Here is a 22,856-nt window from a genome sequence, read left to right as displayed (position 1 = left end):
GTTCCCCGTAACACCAACACGAAGGAAGTTGAGAGTACAACTGTTAGATCCCAAAAAGGACATTTGCACCACCTGCCAGGCCAGCATCAGCAGGGGTGGCAAAACGACCAGCCTGACCACCGCAAGCATGATCAGGCACATGGCAGCAAAGCACCCAACATTGTAGGCCGAACCCCAGGGTCCAGGAACAGTGTCTGCAGGTGGCACCATTGCTTCTTCCGCTGTTGTGCATGCAAGCCAATCCCCTGTCCATGGTGCATGCGAAGATGCCTCCTGCCCTGCACCTGTCATTGCACACTCTCAAGTAGCCACATCAGAAAGCACGTCCATATCCTTGTCCCAGCGCAGCGTTCAGTTATCCATACCCCAGTCCTTGGAACGTAAGCGCAAATATGCAGCCAACGCCCCACTGTCCACACTACTAAATTCTCACATTTCACGATTGCTTGCACTCGAAATGTTGCCTTTTAGGCTCGTGGAGACGGAAGCATTCCGCAACTTGATGTCGGCGGCCGTCCCACGGTACTTGGTCTCCCGGTGTGCCGTCCCCGCATTACACAAGTGAATCGCCCCCTGGGCTGTGGGGCACTCGGGACCGGGCTTCAGGGCAATGCTGGGAGTAGTAGTGGCGACCCGGTTCCGTGGCTCAGGGTGGTCAGACCAGTGGTAGTCTGCTATGTGCTGTAGGTAATGTCCGACTATGCCACCCGTGGATTGCGGTCAGGGCTAACCGCCGCTGCGGGGCAGACCGCTGGGGCTGATATAAATGTGCAGCTCTGAATAGTTCAACTCCCCACGGGAGGAGTATGGCCCCAGGGCAGTATATATAATGGGTGATGGAGGGGATGATTCCGACCGCGATAGCCAGTAAACGGAGGCCTCTTAAACAGTTCAGGGTCTTTATTAGAACAGGTAAAATGACCCAGGGACAGGCCCAGCTAGGAGGGGGCCTGGATGTCTGAGAACAAGTGGGAAGCTGGCCCTGGTCAGGGTGAGGGTGTAGGCCTACCGTGCTCTCTGTGCTCCTTCTGGCTATTTCCCTCCTTGTAGTGTAACAGCCCACGTTCCCGAGCTCACCGTGTCCTCTCGCCCGTATGGCTTGCAACTTGGGTCCCTTTCTACTCCCGGCCTGGTACGGCTTTGCTGGTCCCTTCTGCTGTGGCGGAGCCTCCGGGCTTCTTAGGCCAAGGAACATACAGTCCCCTGCGGACTGGTTATCTGCTGTAGGACATGGAATCCTCACAGCCTCAGACACCAAAGTCTGGTAGATTAGTTTCTCTATCTGCCAGGACAGGCTCACTTCGCCTTTTGTCCCTGGCTCGTGGCTCTCCTACTGCCACACGTCCTCTTAGGCTGCAACACAACTGTCTGTCCCTGCTCTGGGACACCTCTCAATCCAGAGACAGGCTGTCCAGTTCTCCCTAACCCTGCCCCCAGCTCCAGCTTTTATAGGGGCAGCCTGCTCCCCCTACTGGTCTGGGACAGGAGGTGCTGCATGCTAATGGTCCTTGACTATAGGACCTCCCCTTTGCTCTCAGACACAGCTTTATTATAATTGTGGCATCCAGGCCAGGGTGACACACAAGCACGTGTCCAAAAACATTAGCCGTGTCTTCAACAACGCAGTTACCGGGAAAGTCCACCTAACCACGGACACGTGGACAAGTGCTTGTGGGCAGGGACGGTACATCTCGCTGACGGCACACTGGGTTAACAGAGTGGAAGCCAGGACCCAGTCGGACCTTGGGAGGGAACACGTCCTCCCGATGCCAAGGATTGCAGGCCCTAGGTCAATCAAGGTTGCCCCCACGGTCTACAGCTCCTGCACCTTATCCTCCTCAGCCTCCTCCTCCTCTTCAGCCTCCATCTGCGAAATGACCACATCAGTCACAAGCTGGAAGCACTGCAGCACTGCCTCGGCCAAGCGGCAACAGGCTGTGCTGAAGCTAATATGCTTAGGTGACAAACCGCACAATGCTGAAGAGTTGTGGACAGCTCTGAAAGAGCAGGCAGATGTGTGGCTCACACCGCTGAACCTACAGCCAGGCATGGTTGTGTGTGACAATGGCTAGAACCTGGTGTCGGCTCTGAGGCGAAGCAAGCTCACACACGTACCATACCTGGCCCATGTGCTTAACCTCGTGGTTCAGGGGTTTCTCAAATCGTACCCGGAGCTGCCGGATCTGCTTGTTAAAGTACGCCGCCTGTGTGCCCATTTTAGAAAGTCAGCTACAGCTTCCTCTGCCCTTGCAGTGTTTCAGCAGCTTCTAGCTCACAGACTGGTGTGTGATGTCCCCACGCATTGAAACTCTACACTGCAGATGTTGGGAAGGATTTGTGAGCAGAAGAGGGCAGTTGTTGAGTACCAACATCAACAAGGCCGTCGGTATTCAGTTCATACTCCACACCTCAGGAGTGGACATGGATGTCAGACATATGCACCATCCTTCAAAACTTTGAGGACTCCACCAAGATGGTGAGCGGCGATGACGCCATAATTAGCGTTACCATCCTGCTTCTCTGTCTTCTGAAACACTCTCTGCTCACAATCAAAGAGGATGCATTGCAGGCACAGCACGATGAGATGGAGCAAGGAACATACAGAGTGATTACACACAGCCAAGCCTCATCTCATCCCAACGTGGATTGGGTGACAATGAGGAACGAGAGGAGGAGGAGGAGGAAGGACAGGAGCTAGTTTCATGCACTATAGACGGTACTACCTGCACAGTTGTCATACCGTCTGTTCAGCGTGGATGGCCAGAGGACAAAGAGGAGGAGGAGGAGGAGTGCATGGTCTGTCATCCTCTTGGTGAGGACACGGAAGTCTTGCCTGTAAGTAGTCTGGCACACACGGCTGAGTTTATGTTACGCTGCCTTTCCCATGACCCTCGCATTCTCAAAATTTTGGGTGTCAGTCATTACTGGTTGGTGACACTTCTAGACTCACGCTACAAGGAGAACTTTATATCTCTTATTCCTGAGGCGGACAGGTCTACAAAAATGGGGCTGTACCAGAATGCCCCTGCTGCGGAACTATTAAAAAAATTCCCATCTAAAAACGCTGGCGGCAGAGGGCACACTTCGTTGGACAACCAAGGAGTACAGGCGAGAGAGAAACAACTTCAATCCAGCAGAGGCAGGGGAACACTGTCAAAGTTCTGGGAGAGTTTTCGCAGACCCTCCCATCGCACAGGCCCCGAACCGCAGGGTACTCTCACAAGGAGTGCAAAGTTTGGGAAGATGATGAAGGAGTAGCTTGCGGACCGTAACAACGTCCTCGTGATTCCGCTGTGCCTTATAATTATTGGGCATCCAAGCTGGATAGGTGGAATGAACTGGCTCTCTATGCCTTGGAGGTCCTGGCCTGCCCTGCCGCCAGCATCTTATCAGAGCAGGTTTTTAGTGCCGCTGGTGGAATTATAACTGATAAGCGCATCTGCCTGTCAACTGAAAATACTGACAGGCTGACTCTTATAAAAATGAACAAGGGCTGGATTGGGCCAGACTTCTCAACATGATAGCAGCGTAACATAAACTCAAATCCAGTGTCTTTTCTTGGCAGGTATATTCCCATGCACCTTTTCACACCCACACATGGGTATACGCTTCCTGATTTTGGCTATTTGCTCTTGTCCTCCTCCTTCTCCTCATCCTCCACCACCATATCACCAGGGTGCCCGTGGTCAGTGATGCAACACCCACATAATTTTTTTAAAGGGTGTTTATGATGCCCGTAAAAAAAATGTTTTATACAGTATGTTCATGTATACCCTTCAGGGGTAAATGCTTGTCAGTCCATACACTTAGTGCATGGGCATTACAAGTATAGGAGACCCGCTCCTTTCTAATGGGAACATTTTTTATGAGGCCCTCCGCCACGTCTCTTCCAAGGGGCATTGCAGTGCCTCCAGATTTTTGGCAGCCCTTGCATTCACTGCATAGGCAAACACTATTGGAGATTCTCTCTTTTCTAATGGGAATTTGTCGTTACTGTGGCCCTGTTCTGTATGTCTTTAAATTCTTAGTGCGGTTGTTCCTAAAATTGGTCAGCCGTTGGACTCATTGCATACCCTATAACTGTATAGCAGACTCTTTCCTTTCTAATGGGAATTTGTCCTTACTGTGGCCCTGCTCTGTATGTCTTTAAATTCTTAGTGGGGTTTTTCCTAAAATTGGTCAGCCGTTAGACTCACTGCATACCCTATAACTGTATAGCAGACCCTCTCCTTTCTAATGGGAACATGTCGTACTTGTTAATGTGGCCCTGCTCTGTGTGTCTTTAAATTCTTAGTGGGGTTTTTCCTAAAATTGTTCAGCCTTTGGACTCACTGCATACCCTATAACTGTATAGCAGACTCTTTCCTTTCTTATGGGAATTTATCGTTACTGTGGCCCTGTTCTATGTTTCTTTAAATTCTTAGTGGGGCTTTTCCTAAAATTGGTCAGCCTTTGGACTCACTGCATACCCTATAACTGTATAGCAGACCCTCTCCTTTCTTATGGGAATTTTTCGTTACTGTGGCCCTACTCTATGTGTCTTTAAATTCTTAGTGGGGTTTTTTCTAAAATTGGTCAGCCGCTGGATTTACTGCATACCCTATAACTGTATAGCAGACTATCTCCTTTCTTATGGGAATTTGTCATTACTGTGGCTCTGCTCTATGTGTCTTTAAATTCTTAGTGGGGTTTTTCCTAAAATTGGTCAGCTGTTGGACTCACTGCATACCCTATAACTGTATAGCAGACTCTCTCCTTTCTTATGGGAATTTGTCGTTACTGTGGCCCTGCTCTATGTGTCTTTAAATTCGTAGTGGGGTTTTTCCCAAATTTTGGCAGCCCTTGCAGTCACAGCATGGGAATTACCACTATAGGAGACCCGCTCCTTTATAATGGGAACATTTTTGTTACTGAGACCCTCCTCTATGTCTCTTCAAAGGGGTATTGGGTTGCGTCCAAATTTTTGGCAGCCCTTGCAATCACTGGGATATGCAATAACAGTATAAGAGACCCACTTGTTAATAATGGGGACAACAAAGCATACCGGCTGATGGCTCTCTAACAATAGCGAGGGCCGAATGCTGGCCTTTTAAGAATAGTAAGGGCCGTCTGATGGCCCTATAAAAAAAAGGCTTTAAGACTTTCAGAGTCCCTTCATCATAAATAAAACCGGATGTGTCTGATGATGTGTCACACACCACATTGCAAGATAAGGTTGTAAAATGTTAAAATGACATTTCCCGGTGAATGCATTTGTCTTAAAAAATAACGTAAAAAAAACAAAACAATAGGATCTTTCTTTAGTATAAAAAACTTTGTCACCAATTTAACCTCAATGTAATCACTTTGCTCAGCTCCTGCACCTCCTTCTCCATCTCCAAAATGACCACATCAGTCACAAGCTGACAGCACTGCAGCACTGCCTTGGCCAATCGGCAACAGGCTGTGCTGAAGATAACATGCTTAATGCTTAATTGACAAACCGCTCAGCCTGCAGAGTTGTTGAAAGCTGTAACACAGCAGCCTGATCTGTGGCTCTCTCCGCTGAACATACAACCAGGAATGGTCGTGTGTGACAATGGGCGGAACCTGGTGACGGAGAAATGACAACCAGAGTAGATACAGTTTCCCTCTATGCCAGTCCTTTCACCAAGCTAAATCATCCAAAAAAGCTGTGGACTGGCTCCGTACCGTCCCTGGCCACATTCACCTGTCCACGTGTTTGTGGTTAGGTGGTCCTTCCCAGTAAGTGCACTGGGTAGGGCACGGGTAATGTTGTGGGACCCATGCTTGTGGAAGTCGGAGACGACACTGGGAGAAACAGTGGAGGCTGGGGACCGAGTATGGACACCCGGCCGCCACCGGCATGAGGTTGTGAAAGGCTTCCGCCTCCACGAGCCTAAAAAGCCATATTTCAAGTGCAAGCAGCTGCCCAGAAATCTGGCAGTTTAGTGTTGCGGCCTGTTGGCTGGCTGCATACTTGCGCTTGCATTCCATGTAGCAGAAAACTAAGCAGATGGTGGCCTCTATCATCATCATGGCCTCACTTTGGCACTATGAACTCTACTGAAGGAGAAGCCAGGGCCCACCGGAGGAGTCTCAGGTTCTTTGGTGGGCCCGTCCAACCCTGCCGAGAAGCAGCCCTGGGTAAGAAAAGTGTGGGGGAAGGTTCCCGGACACTCTATGGCTGCTTTTTTTAATGTGGATCAGACATGCTTATGCATGTTATTTCTTAAACCGCATTGCAGATCAGGCCATTATCCAACTCTGTATTCATGAAATTAAATGTGCAAAGAAAGATGTTTGTGTGTCAAAGCACCACCGATAAGTGCGAGTTGATGTTGGACGGGCTGCCATTGCTTCTGCAACAAGCTCAATTACAGGACTTCCTGGGAGAAATGACACCCAGGGTAGATACTATTTCCCTCTATGCCAGTCCTTTCACCAAGCTAAATACAACTCTCATCAAAAAAAGCTGTGGACTGGCTCCATACCGTCCCTGGCCATTCACCTGTCCACGTGTTTGTGGTTAGGCGGTCCTTCCCAGTAAGTACACTGGGGAAGGCACGGGTAATGTTGTGGGACCCGTGCTTGTGGAACGCGGAGACGGTACCGGAAGAAATAGTGGCGGCTGGGGACCAAGTATGGACACCCGGCCGCCGCTGGCATGAGGTTATGAAAAGCTTCCACATCCACGAGCCTAAAAGGCCACATTTCAAGTGAAAGCAGCTTTAGATTACTTTCTGGGAGAAATGACAGCTGGGTAGTAGATATGGTTCCCAAGTTCTTTAACCAAGCTAAAGAATATGGCTGTGGTGAAATACAACTCAGCAGAAAAAGCTGTGGACTGGCTCCGTACCGTCCCTGGCCACATTCACCTGTCCACTTGTTTGTGGTTAGGTGGTCCTTCCCAGTAAGTGCACTGGGGAGGGCACGGGTAATGTTGTGGGACCCGTGCTTGTGGAAGGCGGAGACGACACCGGGAGAAACAGTGGTGGCTGGGGACCGAGTATGGACACCCGGCCGCCGCTGGCATGAGGTTGTGGAAAGCTTCCGTCTCCACGAGCCTAAAAACCCATATTTCAAGTGCAAGCAGCTGCCCAGAAATCTGGCAGTTTAGTGTTACGGCCTGTTGGCTGGCTGCATACTTGCGCTTACATTCCAAGTAGCAGAAAACTAAGCAGATGGTGGCCTCTATCATCATCATGGCCTCACTTCGGCACTATGAACTCTCCTGAAGGAGAAGCCAGGGCCCACCGGAGGAGTCTCCGGTTCTCTGGTGGGCCCGTCCAACCCTGCTGAGAAGCAGCCCTGGCTAAGAAAAGTGTGGGGGAAGGTTCCCGGACACTCTATGGCTGCTTTTTTAATGTGAATCGGACATGCTTATTGCATGTTATTTCTTAAACCGCATTGCAGATCAGGCCATTGTCCAACTCTGTATTCATGAAATTAAATGTGCAAAGAAAGATGTTTGTGTGTATGGACACCCGGCCGCCGCCGGCATGAGGTTATGAAAAGATTCCGCCTCTACAAGCCTAAAAGACCACATTTCAAGTGCAAGCAGCTGTCAAAAAATTGGCAGTATAGTATTGCAGCATCAAAAACGCTATGTGTGAACATAGCCCAAGGTGTTGAGCAGTATTTTTGGTTTTGGTTATTTATTTTGCCTTATATATAAGTCATTACTCTGGAAAGGATGTTCCTTAATATATTTCCCAGGAAAATCCATTTTGTTTTTGTTTTTGTATGTTTTATTGTGAGTCCGTAAAAGTGGCTTAATACTCTGTCAACGTTGTTGACAGCAGTGACCTGGGAGTCAGAAATGCTTCCAGGGGTCTTCCCCATGCTGTTCCCATGTCATTTGAGCACTGTTCCCATCGATTTGGGCAATTTTTAGGCCCTCTGCAGACCTCCAGGGGGAGCCGCCTGAAAAATACTCGAGTTTCCCATAGACTTACATTGGGTTCGTTTCTCGGGTCGAGCACCTGAGTATTCCAATTTGCTCAACCCGAGCAACAAGTACCTGATGAGCGAGCACAGGTTCCGCACCCTGGCAGTGCTTCAGCAGCGTTATCAGCTACCGTCTCACGGACTGGTTTGCGATGTGACCACACGTTGTAAATCAAAATTGCAGATGTTGGGAAGGATTTGTGAGCAGCAGAGCGCAGTTGTTGAGTACCAGCTTCAATACGCCCGTTGGAATTCAGGTCAGCCTCTACCCATAAGTGCTGATGAGTGGACATGGATGTCTGACATCTGCGCCATCCTCCAAAGCTTTGAGGACTCCACCAAGATGGTGAGCGGCGATGATGCCATAATTAGAATCACCATCCTGCTTCTCTGTCTACTGAGATGCTCGCTGCTCACAATTAAAGATGAGGCATTGCAGGCGGACCAAGGAACTATACAGGGTGATGCTACACAGCCCAGCATCATCTCAAAGCGGATTGTTTGATAATGAGGGGGAGGAGGAGAACATAGACAAGTCATCCTCTTTGCGAGGACACGGAAGTCTTGGCTGTCTCAAAAGTCTTAATACCCCTCTTTCAGTCTGTGGGAAAGCTGTATGAGTTTCGCTTAATGATGAACTTCCTTAGCCTAAACCGTGGCTTTGCTTATGCTTGCTATTTATCAAAATGCATTGCAGATCAAGCCATTTCCCAACTCTGTAGTCATGAAATTCAAGGTGTCAAGAAAAATCTTTTATGTGTGACTAAGCACCACCAAGAAGTGTGAGATGATGTTGGACGGGCTGCCATTGCTTATGGAACAGGCTGCATTACAGGACTTTCTGGGAGAAATGAGAGCCGGAGTAGATACAGTTTCCCTCTATGCTAGTCCTTTCACCGACCTAAAGAATATGGCTGAGGTGAAATACAACTGTCACCAAGAAGCAGTGTCAGACTGAAGAACATTGGGCCCACCAGAGGATTTGATTCCGAGGGCCCACCTTTCTCCCCCGCTCACGAGCCCTATAGCAGCTGCACGGTTTGCGCTATGAACTCTCCTGAATGAGAAGCCAGGGCCCGCCGGAGGATTCTCCGGTTCTCTCTGTTCTCCTTCTGAAATCTAAGTGAAACTTGCACCTAATGCAACTCAGTGTCTTCAGCTCCATTGTGAAAAACTAATGTTTGGGCAGGCACTCAGTCTACCAAATAAAATTCCTGAGAAGGAAATTGTGGATGACTTTGCTTCTGGTACTTAGTGCACTGCTAATACCATAGCGTGCCATAATTCATTGGAAATATTCCAGGCTGATTGGAGACTACAGAAAAGTACCAGCAGCAAGCTAAGGAGATGGTGGCCTGTATCATCATAAAGGAGTTAACTCGTTGTTTAGGAGACCGACCACCGCTGCTGTCTACCTTGTGAACATTGTGTTGAAGCTTGCAAGGTGTCCCAGGTTTACCGTGGCAGAGAGGAACCAGACGATCGCAGCATCTGATTCTTCCCACTCCTGCACTCATTAGATGCCTTTCACCTTCATATTAATCAGTGCAGGGGTTAATCTGCTCAGTTGTGAGCTCCTGGTAGCTTCCCTTCATTTAGGCGCTCAGCAAATTTGTCCAGTGCATCTCCCCTACTGTGTAACTCGGTACCCCAACACATCAGACTCTCACCTACCGTGGAAACCTTGAAAAGGAAACTGAGGAACCACTTCTTCTGACAAGTTTACAATCTGCTGTAACCCTCACTCCAGCATACCACTGCACGACTAGCTGTACCCTGACCTACAGTTTGCCCACCTGTCTCTTGTAGATTGTTTGTGCGCTGACGCGGGCAGGGTCCTCTCTCCTCTTGTACCCGTCGGTGACCCCTTTTCACATGTGAAGTGCCACAGAATGAATGTCATTGCAATAATAATCATAATTATAGTAGTTGCACATTGGGTCAATTGGTGGCACTTTCCTGGTGTCTACCCCTAATTTGATGTATTTTGGCAGCTTTTTTGCCCTTTTGAAGGTGTTGTACAGTACAGACCATCAAGAGAATGCCAAGAGTGTGCAAAGCAGTCATCAAAGCAAAAGGTGGCTACTTTGAAGAACCTAGAATATAACACATATTTTCAGTTGTTTCACACTTTTTTGTTAAGTATATAATTCCCCATGTGTTAATTCATAGTTTTGATGCCTTCAGTGTGAAAGTACAATTTTCAAAGTCATGAAAATACAGAAAAATCTTTAAATGAGAAGGTGTGTTCAAACTTTTGGTCTGTACTGTATATGCGTTTGTTTTTGCCCCACCATTGAATCCTATGGCGTTCGGTAAAGTTTGGCGAATATTCAACGAATAAATCGGCAACTATTGCAGATTCGACGATCGTAATCTGAACCAAATATTGAAACATTCGCTCATCTCTTCCCATGACCACTAAGCTCATGAATGGCTGCATTATTATTATTTTTGAGTATGTCAGTGACCTAAAAATTTAAAATGGAAAACCGAGGATTGTTTTTTATCCACATAGCCTTGCTCCAGATATAAAATTTTAAATTAGTGTTACTCACCGTGAGCTTCTGCAAAGCTCCCTCTCCACTGTTGTCCTTGATATTTGTTAACAGGATGTAGTGGTGATATTGTAAGGATGGTGGACTGTGATGTCGTGTTCCTACCCTTGAAGACACCAATTGCGTTATTTGTTGTATAATAGTGTGAATAATGTCCTGCGTCTTTGTATATTTCATGTCATGTGATTTGTGTTGTAATTAGAGATGAGCGAACCCAAACTGCAAAGTTTGGGGTTCGCATCTAAATACCAGTGCTGTATTCCGAACATAGACTTCTAGACATAGGACTAATAGATCACAGACTGCACATGAGTGATGTGTGATGCAGCAGCAAAAAAGGCAAACACAGTCTCTAGAGAAGTATAGAGTCTAGATCATGTGAAGTAATTATCCCCCTCTACTCCTCTTTGGTAAGAACTTATCTGTAATTCTGTGTCCAGTTCTGGGCACCACATTTCAAAAAAGACATCGAAAAACTGCAAACTATGTCCTACGAGGAACGGTTAAAGGATTTTGGGAATGTTTAGCTTGCAAAAAAGAAGACAATAGCTGTCTACAAATATCTGAAGTGATTTCACAGTGTCTAGGGATCATCCTTATTCTCATTTGTACATGGAAACATGAGAAGCAATGGAATGAAACTGAAAGGGAGAAGATGCTGATTAGATATTAGAAAAAACTTTTTAACAGTAAGGGTGATCAATGAGTGGAACAGGCTGCCACGAGAGGTGGTGAGTTCTCCTTGAATGGAAGTCTTCAAACAGAGGCTGGATAGACATCTTTCAGAGATGGTTTAGTGAATCCTGCATTGAGCAGGGGGTTGGACACTATGATCCTGGAGGTCCCTTCCAACTCTAACATTCTATGATTCTATGATTCTCCTGGATGTCTGTTTTACAGTTCGGGAGGAGAGAGTGAGAGAGCAAGAATGAGAGAGATAGATAGAGAATGAGAGATTTTCCATCTCCAAAGTTCAGGTCCCCATTCATTTCAATGGGGTTCGGGATCTAGTTTAAGTTCAGGTACAGTTTTGGTACCCAAACTGAACTTTGGACTAAAGTTCAAGCAACCTCTTTCCTGTTCATGACGCCAGGAAAGAGTCTGTGCCGCCCAGGCCAGCCACTGCTGTCATGGTACTGGCACACGGTGGTCCGAGTGCTGGTCAAGTCCAGCCGGGAGCGCGTGACAGTCTTTGTCATTTGTGGGGTTAATAATAAAATAATTAAAAGGTTTGTGACGCCAGTTGAGATGTACGGCCTGGTATGGCCAGGCACTGATGAAAGTCCCTTGGAGTTAGTTGGTGATGAACAGTGCCAGATGATGGACCCAGTAAGGGATCGGGTACAATGTGTGGATGCAGTTTTCCCAGCAGAGAAACCAACCCTCACTGTAGCTGGCAATATATATAAAAGTATATCACATTTGCAGGCATTTTGTGACGCTACAGACACAGGCGCCACAAATGCATAGACCTTGAAAACATCTTTAAGACACCCTGCACATACTTTTTAGTTTAAGCTTTATATCACTGCTGTGCAGGAAAATATTGGAGAATAATTCAGCCGGTCGGTCAGCAACAAAGTTATTAAGTGATTGCATACCCTGGCAAAATGACATAAATTTAAAAAGAAGAGCCTAATCCTATTTTAAAGTTTCTTTATTCTTTTAAGTTAGCTTAATTTTGTCACTACATCCAAAAGCATGCAGTATCTATGATTTGTAAATGTATGAAAAGTTACAAAACTGCTAGTTATTAAAATCTCAACAGTTTTTAACAGATAATATAACACTGGCAATATACAAGACTCAATCCCAAGATTATAAAATAGAAGAGATGGATGAAAATGAAAATGAGGAGATCTTGAAGAGAATGATGACTCTAACATCCAGAGGGATGCCATATATAACACTGAAAGACCAATACAGTGTAATCAAGAGACTGGGCAGTGGCACGTATGGGTGCGTTATATTAGCTGAGCATAAATTACAAGGTAAGAAAATAAACTAGCTACGGTAATTATAAATGGCACTGCAGCAAGAAGCATACATTTGATACCGACCAATAGTGTTTTTTCATATGATTAGAATATTTTTTGGGTGAAACAGACTCATGAATTAGTACTACATTATTTCTCTTTCCTTTCATGTAGAAATATGTGATTATTTACTGTGTTTAAATCATGCCAGATGAAGAGACATAAGTAGTCTCAAAAGCTTGCTAATATCCTTCAAGTTCGCCCTTTCCAGCTCCATGACCTATGCTTACATCATGGAGCAGGTATGGGTGCATGGAGCGGGCTCAGGATATCAGCCGGGTCCATACATGACAAGTACCACCTGTGTTATGTAGCAAACACATCTCCATGGGCTCATCCAGAAATCAGTTTTTCAAAAAGGAGTTCTATCCATGACTTTCATGGACAGAACATGTACCCATTATGTTTATATAATGTATACACATAATATATATTATGTACTGTATATTAAGTTTGAGAAACCTCCTTCAGTGTTTTTTTCAGATGTGAGAAAAACTGATGAAACTCTGATGGTAAAACTTGACACACTGACCAAACTCTGAAGGTAATGTGATCTAATATGCTGAAGAAATACAGTCATGATTTTTGAGTACAAGAAAAACCAATGACGTCTGAACAAGGCTTAACAGTAGCAATAGGGGTTAGTTCCCATTTCTACTGTTTAACCATTTAAATTCACCTGCCAATCTCTGACAATGGCATTTAAGTGGCACATCTTCCTCCCATGTGATAGCTGATGGTTTAATATGGCAGCACTAAAAGACACCTATGGCGCCATCTTGATGCCCCCTTGAAGCCCAACTACAGGCTGTGTTTCATAGGAGATAGTTATTTTTACAATATATTGCAGCATAAAAAAATAAAAATTATCTTAAATAGCGAGAGATTTATTCAAAGGATCGTTTAAATTAAGAGTGACTTGAAATTAAGTGACTCTGGATTCAGGGAATTTAGAAGAAATGGACTTGTATTAATTCACTATTTATATTTACTTGGTTATACTCCTGTGTTATGTCAACACCATTGGTAATATGTGCTCCATAATTGACATCCAGAGTACATCTTGTTGCATGTATGCAATACTTGATCAACCATTTATCATCCATTTGAGGGTGCCTATTGCTGTGTTAGATGTGTTGTACATTTGGAAGTTCAGATAAGGGATCTAAATGAGAAACTTTCAAAACTAAAATCCATTCACAATAAGAAAAGGAGAGTATTGCTCACTGAGCAGACATTTGCTGGGGTAGATGTGGGTGAGGTTAGTAGTATGGAGCTGCAAGACAATGAGGCTGCTAACAGGGTTACTGTTAGAAGGCAATGTAGAGGGTCAGGTAAGTTAGTCCTGATCTGGAACACCCAAATAAGTTTGTTTCTGCAGCAAGACACATGCCCTAGGAGTGCAGAGCACGCCAATATTGTGCTGGCAGTGGGGGAACAGACAGGGCAATTTGTCACAAAGACTGAGCTCATCGAATGGTGTGTTGTCTTTATGGTGATTGAGTTCTACACAATATGGATGAGATTGACAGATTAGTAGATTAGTAGGAGGGTCTGGCAAGAACCCAGCAGTCATGGTGCATATTGGCACCAATGACAAAATTAAAGAAAGATGGATGGTCCTTAAAATAGATTTCAGGGAATTAGGCCATAAGCTTAACCCCTTTATCACCGGAGCATTTTCCATTTTTGGGGTTTTGTTTTTTGCTCCCCATGTTCCTAGAGCTATAGCCTTTTTATTTTTCTGTCAATATGGCCATGTGAAAGCTTATTTTTTGTGGGACAAGTTGTACATTTGAAGGACATCACTGGTTTTACCATATTGTGTACTGGAAAACGGGGAAAAAAATCCAAGTTAGGTGAAATTGCTAAAAAAGTGCAATTCCACACTAAAAGTGACCAACCATTATTATTCTCCAGGTCATTACGAGTTCGTGGACACCAAACATGTATAGGCTCTTTTTTATTTAAGTGGTGAAAAAAAATCCAAGGTTTGCTAAAAAAAAAAATCGCCATTTTCTGAGACCCGAAGCATGGGTGAGGGCTTATTTTTTGCGTGCCGAGCTGACGTTTTTATTGATACCATTTTGGGGTAGATCCGATGTTTTAATTGCCCGTTATTGCATTTTATTGCAATGTTGTGGCAACCAAAAAAACGTAATTCTGGAGTTGCAAATTTTTTTCTCGTTACGCTGTTTACCGATCGGATTAATTCTTCATTTATATTGATAGATCGGGCGATTTTGAATACAGCGAATCCAAATATGTGAATGTGTTTTTTTTTATTGTTTTATTTCAAATGGGGCGAAAGGAGGGTGATTTAAACTTTTATATATATATATATATTTTTTAATATTTTTAAAAACTTTTTTTTTTTTACTTTTTGCATACTTCAGTAGTCTCCCATGACAACAGCAGCAATTACCTGATCGGCTCTGCTACATACAGGTGATGAGCAGATCGCCTGTATGTAGCAGATTTGCTCATTTGCTATGAGCACCGACCACTGGGCGGCGCTCATAGCAATCTGGCCATAACAACCACAGGGGTCTCCAGCAGAACCCGGGTTATCATGCCAACCCATTGGTGACCCACGACCATGTGACGGGGTCACCGATGGGCGGGGTAAGTGACGCGCATCCGTTTAAATGCCGCTGTCAGAGATTGACAGCGGCATTTAACTAGTTAACAGCCATGGATGGATCGCGATTCCACCCGCAGCTGTTGCAGGCACATGTTAGCTGTATAGATCAGCTGACATAAGCCCGGTTTAGCTCAGGCTCAGTGTCGGAGCCCGCGCTAAATAGAGGGTTATGACGTGGTGCGTACTTTTACGTACCACATCATAAAGGGGTTAAAGCAAGGACCTTGAATGTATTATTCTCTGAAATACTGCCTGTGCCATGTGCCACGCTAGAGAGTCTGCGGGAGATTCGGAAGTGAATAGGTGGCTCTGGAATTGATGTAGGAAGAAAGGTGTAAAGAAGCACTCCTGTCTAGAGGTGATCAAATGTCTCAATATTCGATTCGGATTACGATCGCCGAATCTGCAATATTCGACGATTTAATCGTCGAATGTTCGTCGAACCTTACAGAACGCCATATGATTCAATGGGGGGGCAAAAAAAAACGCATACACAACACCTTCAAATGGGCCCAAAAGCTGCCAAAACACATAAAATTAGGGGTAGACCCCTGGAAAGTGACCATCAATTGACCCAGAGTACAAGTACTGTAATTATTATTACTAATAATACAGCGATATTTATTCTGTGGTGCTTTACATGTGAAAAGGGGTCACCGACTTGTACAAGAGGAGGGAGGAACCTGCCTGTGAGAGCGCACAAACAAAACAATCTACAAGGGATGGGTGAGGGTACAGTAGGTCACGGTACAGCTGGTCGTGCAGCGGTATGCTGGAGCGAGGCTTACCGCAGATTGTACGCTTGTTACAAGAAGTTTGTCTTCAGCTTCCTTTTCAAGGTTTCAACGGTAGGCGACAGTCTGATTTCTTGGGGTACAGCGTTATCACAGTAGGGGAGATGCACAGGACAAATCTTGTATGCAATCGTGACAAGAAGAGATAAGAGGGAAGTAGAGGAGATCTTGGAAGGATGGGAGGTTGGGTGCAGGTAACTAGTACAGGGAGACTATGTCACACATGTATGGAGGAGACAGGTTTTCGATGGCTTGGTATGCCAAAGTCAGGCTTTTCAACTGGAGTCTGTTTGGAGTTGGAGTCAGCAGCAAGTGGAAAGGGCTTGGATCTGACGTTTGAAGGACAGATCAGAGTCAAGCTTGAGGGACTGGGAAGAGTGAGCAGCCATTGACTTTGATGGATAGGTCAGTTGGGGGGGTGAATGAGATGCTGGAAAGGTGATGCATTCTGTTTTATCCATGTTAATTTTTACAAATCTAGCAGAGAAGAAAAATTAAATAGAGGACACACATTGTGGGATTCTGGTTAGTAAGATGATGATGTCAGGTCAAGAGAGGTAGATCTGTGTGTCATCAGCATAGAGGTGATATTGAAAGCCATGAGACCATGAGCTGTCCCAGGCCGAAGGTGTAGATGGAGAAGAGCCTAAAGGCCCCGTCACACTAAGCGAGATCGTCAGCGAGATCGCTGCTGAGTCACAAGTTTTGTGATGCAACAGCGACCTCAGTAGCGATCTCGCTACGTTTGACACTTAGCAGCGACCAGGCCCCTGCTGTGAGATCGCTGGTCGTGTCGGAATGGTCTGGACCTTAGATTTGATCGTTGAGGTCCCACTGGGTAGCATGCATCGGTGTGTTTGACACCGTACCAACGACCTTGTTGACGACTCAGACACAGAAACACATAGGCGTGCATCGTTATACAGATCGTTACGGGTCGCCGCGTCATTGGGAAGATCTGACTGTTTGACATCTCACCAGCGACCACATAGTGATGCAGCAACGATCCCTGACAGGTCATATCGTTGTCAGGATCGCTGTAGAGTCGCTTAGTGTGACGGGGCCTTAAGTCCTACAACTGATCCTTAGGGGACACCGACATATAGGGGGTGAGATTAGGAGGCGGTGTGTGAGTGGGAGACACTGAATGTCCTGTCGGTTAGGTATGAAAAGATCCAAGACAGGGCCAAGTCTGTGATGCCGAGAGATGAGAGTCTGTAGTAAGAGGGTATGGTCTACTGTGTCGAAAGCAGATGACAGGTCTAGGAGGAGGAAAACAGAGTAGTTTGGCTTGGATTTGGCAGTTAGTAGGTCGTTGGTGACTTTAGTCAGGGCAGTTTCAGTGGAATGGTGAGGTCGGAAGCCTGATTGTAAGCTATCAAAGAGGGAGCAGGAGGAGGGGTGGGAGGACAGTTCAAAATAGACGTGTTGATCCAGTTGTTTGGAGGCATAGGGGAGAAGTGAGATGGGGCGATAGCTAAACATATGATGGGTCAAGGGAGGGCTTTTGGTGGATGGGTGTGATCGAGGTATGTTTGAATCATGAAGGGAAGACGCCAGTTGTTAGTAACAGGTAGAAGAGGAGGGTTAGGCTTGGGATGAAGACTATGGTATGGATTGGAATGAAGTGAGAGGTTATTAGGTCAAGTTCACAGGTGGTGAGATCTGATTTGGAGAGTAAAGATGATCTTCCGTGATGATGGAGTAGCTGGTTTTGGAGGAGGAGAGTTGAGTCGTAATGAGAAGGGGCTGTTGGGACTTTAAGCAAAAGCTTTGCCCTACATTGTCAATCTTCTGTTTGAAGAATGAGACTAAGTCTTCAGCTGAGATGAGAGGAGAGGAAAGGAGAGGGAGGGGGAGCTGGTGGACAGAGGAGGGACTTGAAAGTACTGAATAGCTCTTTATGGTTGTGAGACACGTATGATATGAGAGATGAGAAGTAGGTTTGTTTTGCTGCTGTGAGCAATTGTGCAGCATTTTGAAAAGTTATGTTACTGGACTCCATTCCCTTTGACATTCGCACTATGGTACGCCTTGTAGATGGGGGCAGGAAGAACATGTGCTCCAGTAGATGACAAGCGCTGCATCAAGTGGCCTCTGCTCCTCTTCCTCCACCTTAACATCACACACAGTACAGTCCTCAGAGGTGGCACCCCAATTACCCTTGTTTTCACCCACATCACAACTCTCCAACCCACCAACTGACTATGGGGGAAGCACAGATTGGCGAGTCTGCAGAGCTGTTCACACATTCTATTCCGGGGCATCAGAGGTCAGATCCAAAGCTTCACAGACTCAAGAGTGGGAAAGCATGTGTAGCGATGTCCAAAATTTTTTTCAGTTGATCCGGGCCCAGACGAAGTAGGGTCCGAGAAGAATCCAAACCCTTATTACCTGACGTTAACCCCTGGGGGTGGGCATGGATGGGGTGGAGAAACAAATAAATACACACGAGAACATGGAGAACTAAACTAATGAGACAACAGGGGTTGGAAAACTAGCCTACTGAACAGTTAGGGTTGGAGAACTAAACCACTACACACCAGTTGATGGAGAACTAAACCACTAGACACCAAGGTGTCACTAGACAGCAAGTGTTGGAATCCCCAAGGCTTGCGGGACAAACCTCTGTATATAACACTTCCTCCAGTGCTTCTGCATCCTCCGCGTCCTCTAGGGAATCCGCCTGCTCCCTCAACCTTAGCCTTACTGAGGCACACGTTCCAACAGTGCAGAGAGAATCCCCCCCATCTCCGTACTGCGCAGCCAGGTCTCACCGCAATCAGGCAGTGTTAAAATTAATATGATTGGAGATTGCAGTCATACAGCTGAAGAGTTGTGGACAGCTCTCCAGGCAGAGTTTGAGCAATGGCTGTCTTCACTGAACCTAGAGCAAGGGAAGGCCGTGTGTGATAACAGTGCAAACCTGGTGGCGGCCCTACACCGGGGCAACCTCAGACACGTGCCTTGCATGGCTCGCATCCTCAACCTGATGGTACATCAAGTTCTCTGCCACTATCCTGGCCTGGATGTGCTTCTGCAGAAAACACGGTCTCTGCGTGCTCACTTAAAACTATAAAAATGAGCAGGATCTTTAGTATAAAAGCCAGACTACTAGAAAACGAGCAAACTCCTTCATTATGATAGAGGCCACCATCTCCTTAGCTTGCTGGTACGTTTCTGTGGGAATGAGATTGCCTCCAACCAGCCAGGAATATCCAGTCAAAGGCACGTCACGGTTTGGTATTAGCACCCAGTACCAGAAGCAAAGACATCCACAATTTCCATACCTCAGGAATTTTGTTTGGTAGACTGGCTGAGCAAACATTAGTTTCTCACAAAGGAGCTGATGACACTGAGTGGCAGTAGGTGAAAGTTTCTCCAGCATGACCTGTTTGTTATTGTTAGAAATCAGAAGGAGAACATAACCGGGTTTTGCCAAGGTGCCATATTGCATCTTAAGTGTTACAGACCCTGCACTTGCGGCTTAACATTCTACAGAATTGTGGGGAAGGAGACAGTAGTTCGTGGAGTTGCATTAGCTTCCGGTGGTGTTGAGGTGAAGTGGCAGCGATGCAATGGCAGGCTGTAGGCTGTCTTGAAGAGATGGGTTTTCAGGTTGTGTCTGAAGATATAAACAAGTCGGCCCTATATAAGCACAAAGCAAAGAAACTTGCAGAAAGACTGGACACTGCCAGAACCAGCTACAATATACCAACTCCGGAAGCATAATCAAACGAAGAGGAATAGGTGAGCTAAATGGTAGAAAACAGTGAATAATTTTATTATATCAAAAAGTTTAACATCATATCATAAATAATTGGATCATAGCATAGATGAACAGAGGTGCATGATGTCAGAAAAACACAGCACCCATTGGCCCGCAAAACCATACCCACTGCATGGAGATGTAACCAGTGGGATTAGGAAACCTGACTAAGGTGAACAGAGTAAATAAATACAGGCTATGGGCAATAATAGTATGCATTTATAAGCTGCAGTCTGCAACAACGTTAGAACGTTAGAATGTGCCCATAGTAAAATAAAATATCAGGAACCTTACCAGGAACTAAATTGGAAGGGCCAAAGGGTGCTGGAAGACAGAAACCTGTGGTAGAAAAGCCTCAACGCACGTTTCACCTGAGGATTGTTGGCTTTCTCAAATGTCTGGACACCTCCGGTGGTGTTGAGGTGAAGTGGCAGCGATGCATTGGCAGGCTGTAGGCTGTCTTCAAGAGATGGGTTTTGAGGTTGTGTCTGAAGGATCCGAATGTGGTGGCTAATCGGACATGTTAAGGCACAGAATTTCAGAGGATGGGAGATATTTGGTAGAAATTTTGGAGGTGATTGGGTGAGGAACAAATAAGTGTGGAAAGAAGGAGGTCTTGGGAGGACCGGAGATTATGTAAGGGAATATATCGGGAGATTAGTTCAGAGATGTACGGAGAAGAAACACATCAGTGTTAGTAGCTTGAACTGGATATGATGGGCAATTGGGAGCCAGTGAAGGGATCTTATAGATTGCAATCTTATGGATTGCTGGAGCCAGTACACAGTAAAAAATCAGCCATAGAGTGTCCGGGAACCTTCCCACAGACTTTTCTTAGCCAGGGCAACTTCTCAGCAGGATTGGATGGGCCCACCAGAGAACCGGAGACTCCTCCTGTGGGCCCTAGCTTCTCCTTCAGGAGAGTTCATAGTGCCAAAGTCATGATGATGATAGAGGTTGTGATGATGATAGAGGTCATCTCCTTAATTTGCTTCTGGTACTTTTCTATGGGAATCAGCTTGGCTCCAACCAGCCTGGAATATTTCCATTGAACAATGGCACGATGCCATGGTATTAGCAGTGCCACCAGTACCAGTAGCGAAGCCATCCACAATTTCCTTCTCAGGAATCTTTTTTGGTAGACTGAGTGGCTACCCAAGTACATTAGTTTCTCACAAAGGAGCTGAAGATATTGAGTGGCAGTAGGTACAAGTTGCTCCAGCATGTTAGATATCAGACGGAGAACAGAAAGGGCAGCTCAGTGGATAGCACTGAAGCCTTGCAGTGCTGGGGTCCAGGATTCAAATCCCACCTAGGGCAACATCTGCAAGGATTTTGTGTGTTCTCCCCATGTTTGCGTGGGTTTCCCCCTCGGTAAAAAAAGCAGCCATAGAGTGTCGGAGAACCTTCCCACACACTTTTCTTAGCCAGGGATGCTTCTCTGCTGGGGTGGACTGGCCCACCAGAGAACTGGAGACTCCTCCAGTGGGCCCTGGCTTCTCCATCAGGAGAGTTCATAGTGCAAACCTTGCAGGTTGTGATGATGATGAGGCCATCCATCTCCTTAATTTTCTGTTACTTGTAATGCGAGCGCAAGTATGCAGCCAGCCATTCACCTACCCACAAGCCGCAATACTAAACTGCCACATTTCTGGAAAGCTGCTTGCACTTGAAATGTTGCATTTTAGCCTCGTGGAGGCGATAGTTTTTCACAACCTCATGCCGGCGGCGGCCGGGTCTCCATACTCGGGCCCCAGCCACCACTATTTCTCCCTATGTCGTCCCCACCTTCCACAAGTACGGGTCCCAGAACAGTACCCGTGCCCTCCCCAGTGCACTTAATGGGAAGGACCGCCTAACCACAAACACTTGAACAAGTGAATGTGACCAGGGACAGTACGGAGCCAGTCCACAGTAAAAAAAATATCCATAGAGTGTCCGGAAACCTTCCCACACACTTTTCTTAGCCAGGGATGCTTTTCGGCAAGGTTGGACGGGCCCACCAGAGAACCGGAGAATCCTCCGGTGGGCCTTGGCTTCTCCTTCAGGAGAGTTCATAGCGCAAACCTTCCTGCTGTTATGGGGTTCTTTAGTGGGGAAGAAAGATGGTCCCTCAGAATAAAATCCTCTGGTAGGCCCAATGTTCTACTGTCTGACACTACTTATCGGTGAGAGTTGTATTTCACTGCAGCCATATTCTTTAGCTTGGTGAAAGGACTGGTGTAAAGGGAAATTGTGGCTGTAATTTCTCCCAGGGAGACCTCTAATGCTGCTTGTTACATAAGCAATGGCAGCCCGTCCAACATCAGCTCACAATTCTTGGTGGTGCTTAGTCACAGACTAAGATGTTTCTTTACGCCTTGAATTTAATCACTACACAGTTGGACAATGGCCTGATCTGCAATGTGTTTTGAGAAATAATGTGCATAAGCAAAGCCACGGTTTAGGTCACTGAAGGTCATTAAGTGAAACTCATACAGATTTCCCACAGACTGAAAGAGGGGTATCAGGACTTCCAAGACAGCCAAGACTTCCCTGTCCTCCCTAAGAGGATGACTGTCCATATTCTCCTCCTAATCCTCCTTTCCTCATTATCACCCAATATGCATTGAGATGAGATGAGTCTGGGCTGCATAGTTCCTTGCTCCGCCTGCAATGCCTCCTCCTTAACTTAGAGCACCAAGCGTTTCAGTAGACAGAAAAGTGGGATGGTGATGCTAATTATGGCGTCATCGCCGCTCACCATCTTGGTGGAGTCCTCAAAGTTTTGGAGGATTGCACAGATGTCAGACATCCATGCCCACTCATCAGTTCTTATGTGCAGAGGCTGACCTGAATGCCGATGGGCGCGTTGAAGCTGGTACTCAACAACTGCCTTCTGCTTCTTACAATTCCTTCCCAACATCTGCAACATTGATTTCCAACATGTGGTGACATCGCACAACAGTCAGTGAACTGGAAGCTGCAAACACTGCTGAAGCACTGCCAGGGTGGTGGAAGCTAAATCTGACTTTCTGAAATGGGCACACACGCATTGTACTTTCACAAGCAGCTCTGACAGATCTGGGTAGGTTTTTAGAAAGCGCTGAACCACTAAGTTGAGCA

General features: G+C 46.2%; 1 protein-coding gene across 1 annotated transcript in view; it reads left to right on the top strand.

Moving 5' to 3' along the window:
• The window catches only part of LOC141173192 (serine/threonine-protein kinase SBK1-like), a 565,090-nt gene that overhangs the window by 127,001 nt on the left and 415,233 nt on the right, over positions 1 to 22,856 (top strand). The window contains exon 2 of the mRNA XM_073657815.1: positions 12,287 to 12,499. Coding sequence (XP_073513916.1) covers positions 12,287 to 12,499 — 213 coding nt within the window. The remainder of the gene's footprint in view (positions 1 to 12,286; positions 12,500 to 22,856) is intronic.

The sequence above is a fragment of the Phyllobates terribilis genome, unplaced genomic scaffold (assembly GCF_046119375.1).
Source record: "Phyllobates terribilis strain yellow unplaced genomic scaffold, ASM4611937v1 Scaffold_12__6_contigs__length_324123572, whole genome shotgun sequence".
Lineage (NCBI taxonomy): Eukaryota > Metazoa > Chordata > Amphibia > Anura > Dendrobatidae > Phyllobates > Phyllobates terribilis.
This window is presented reverse-complemented; position numbering and strand designations above follow the sequence as displayed.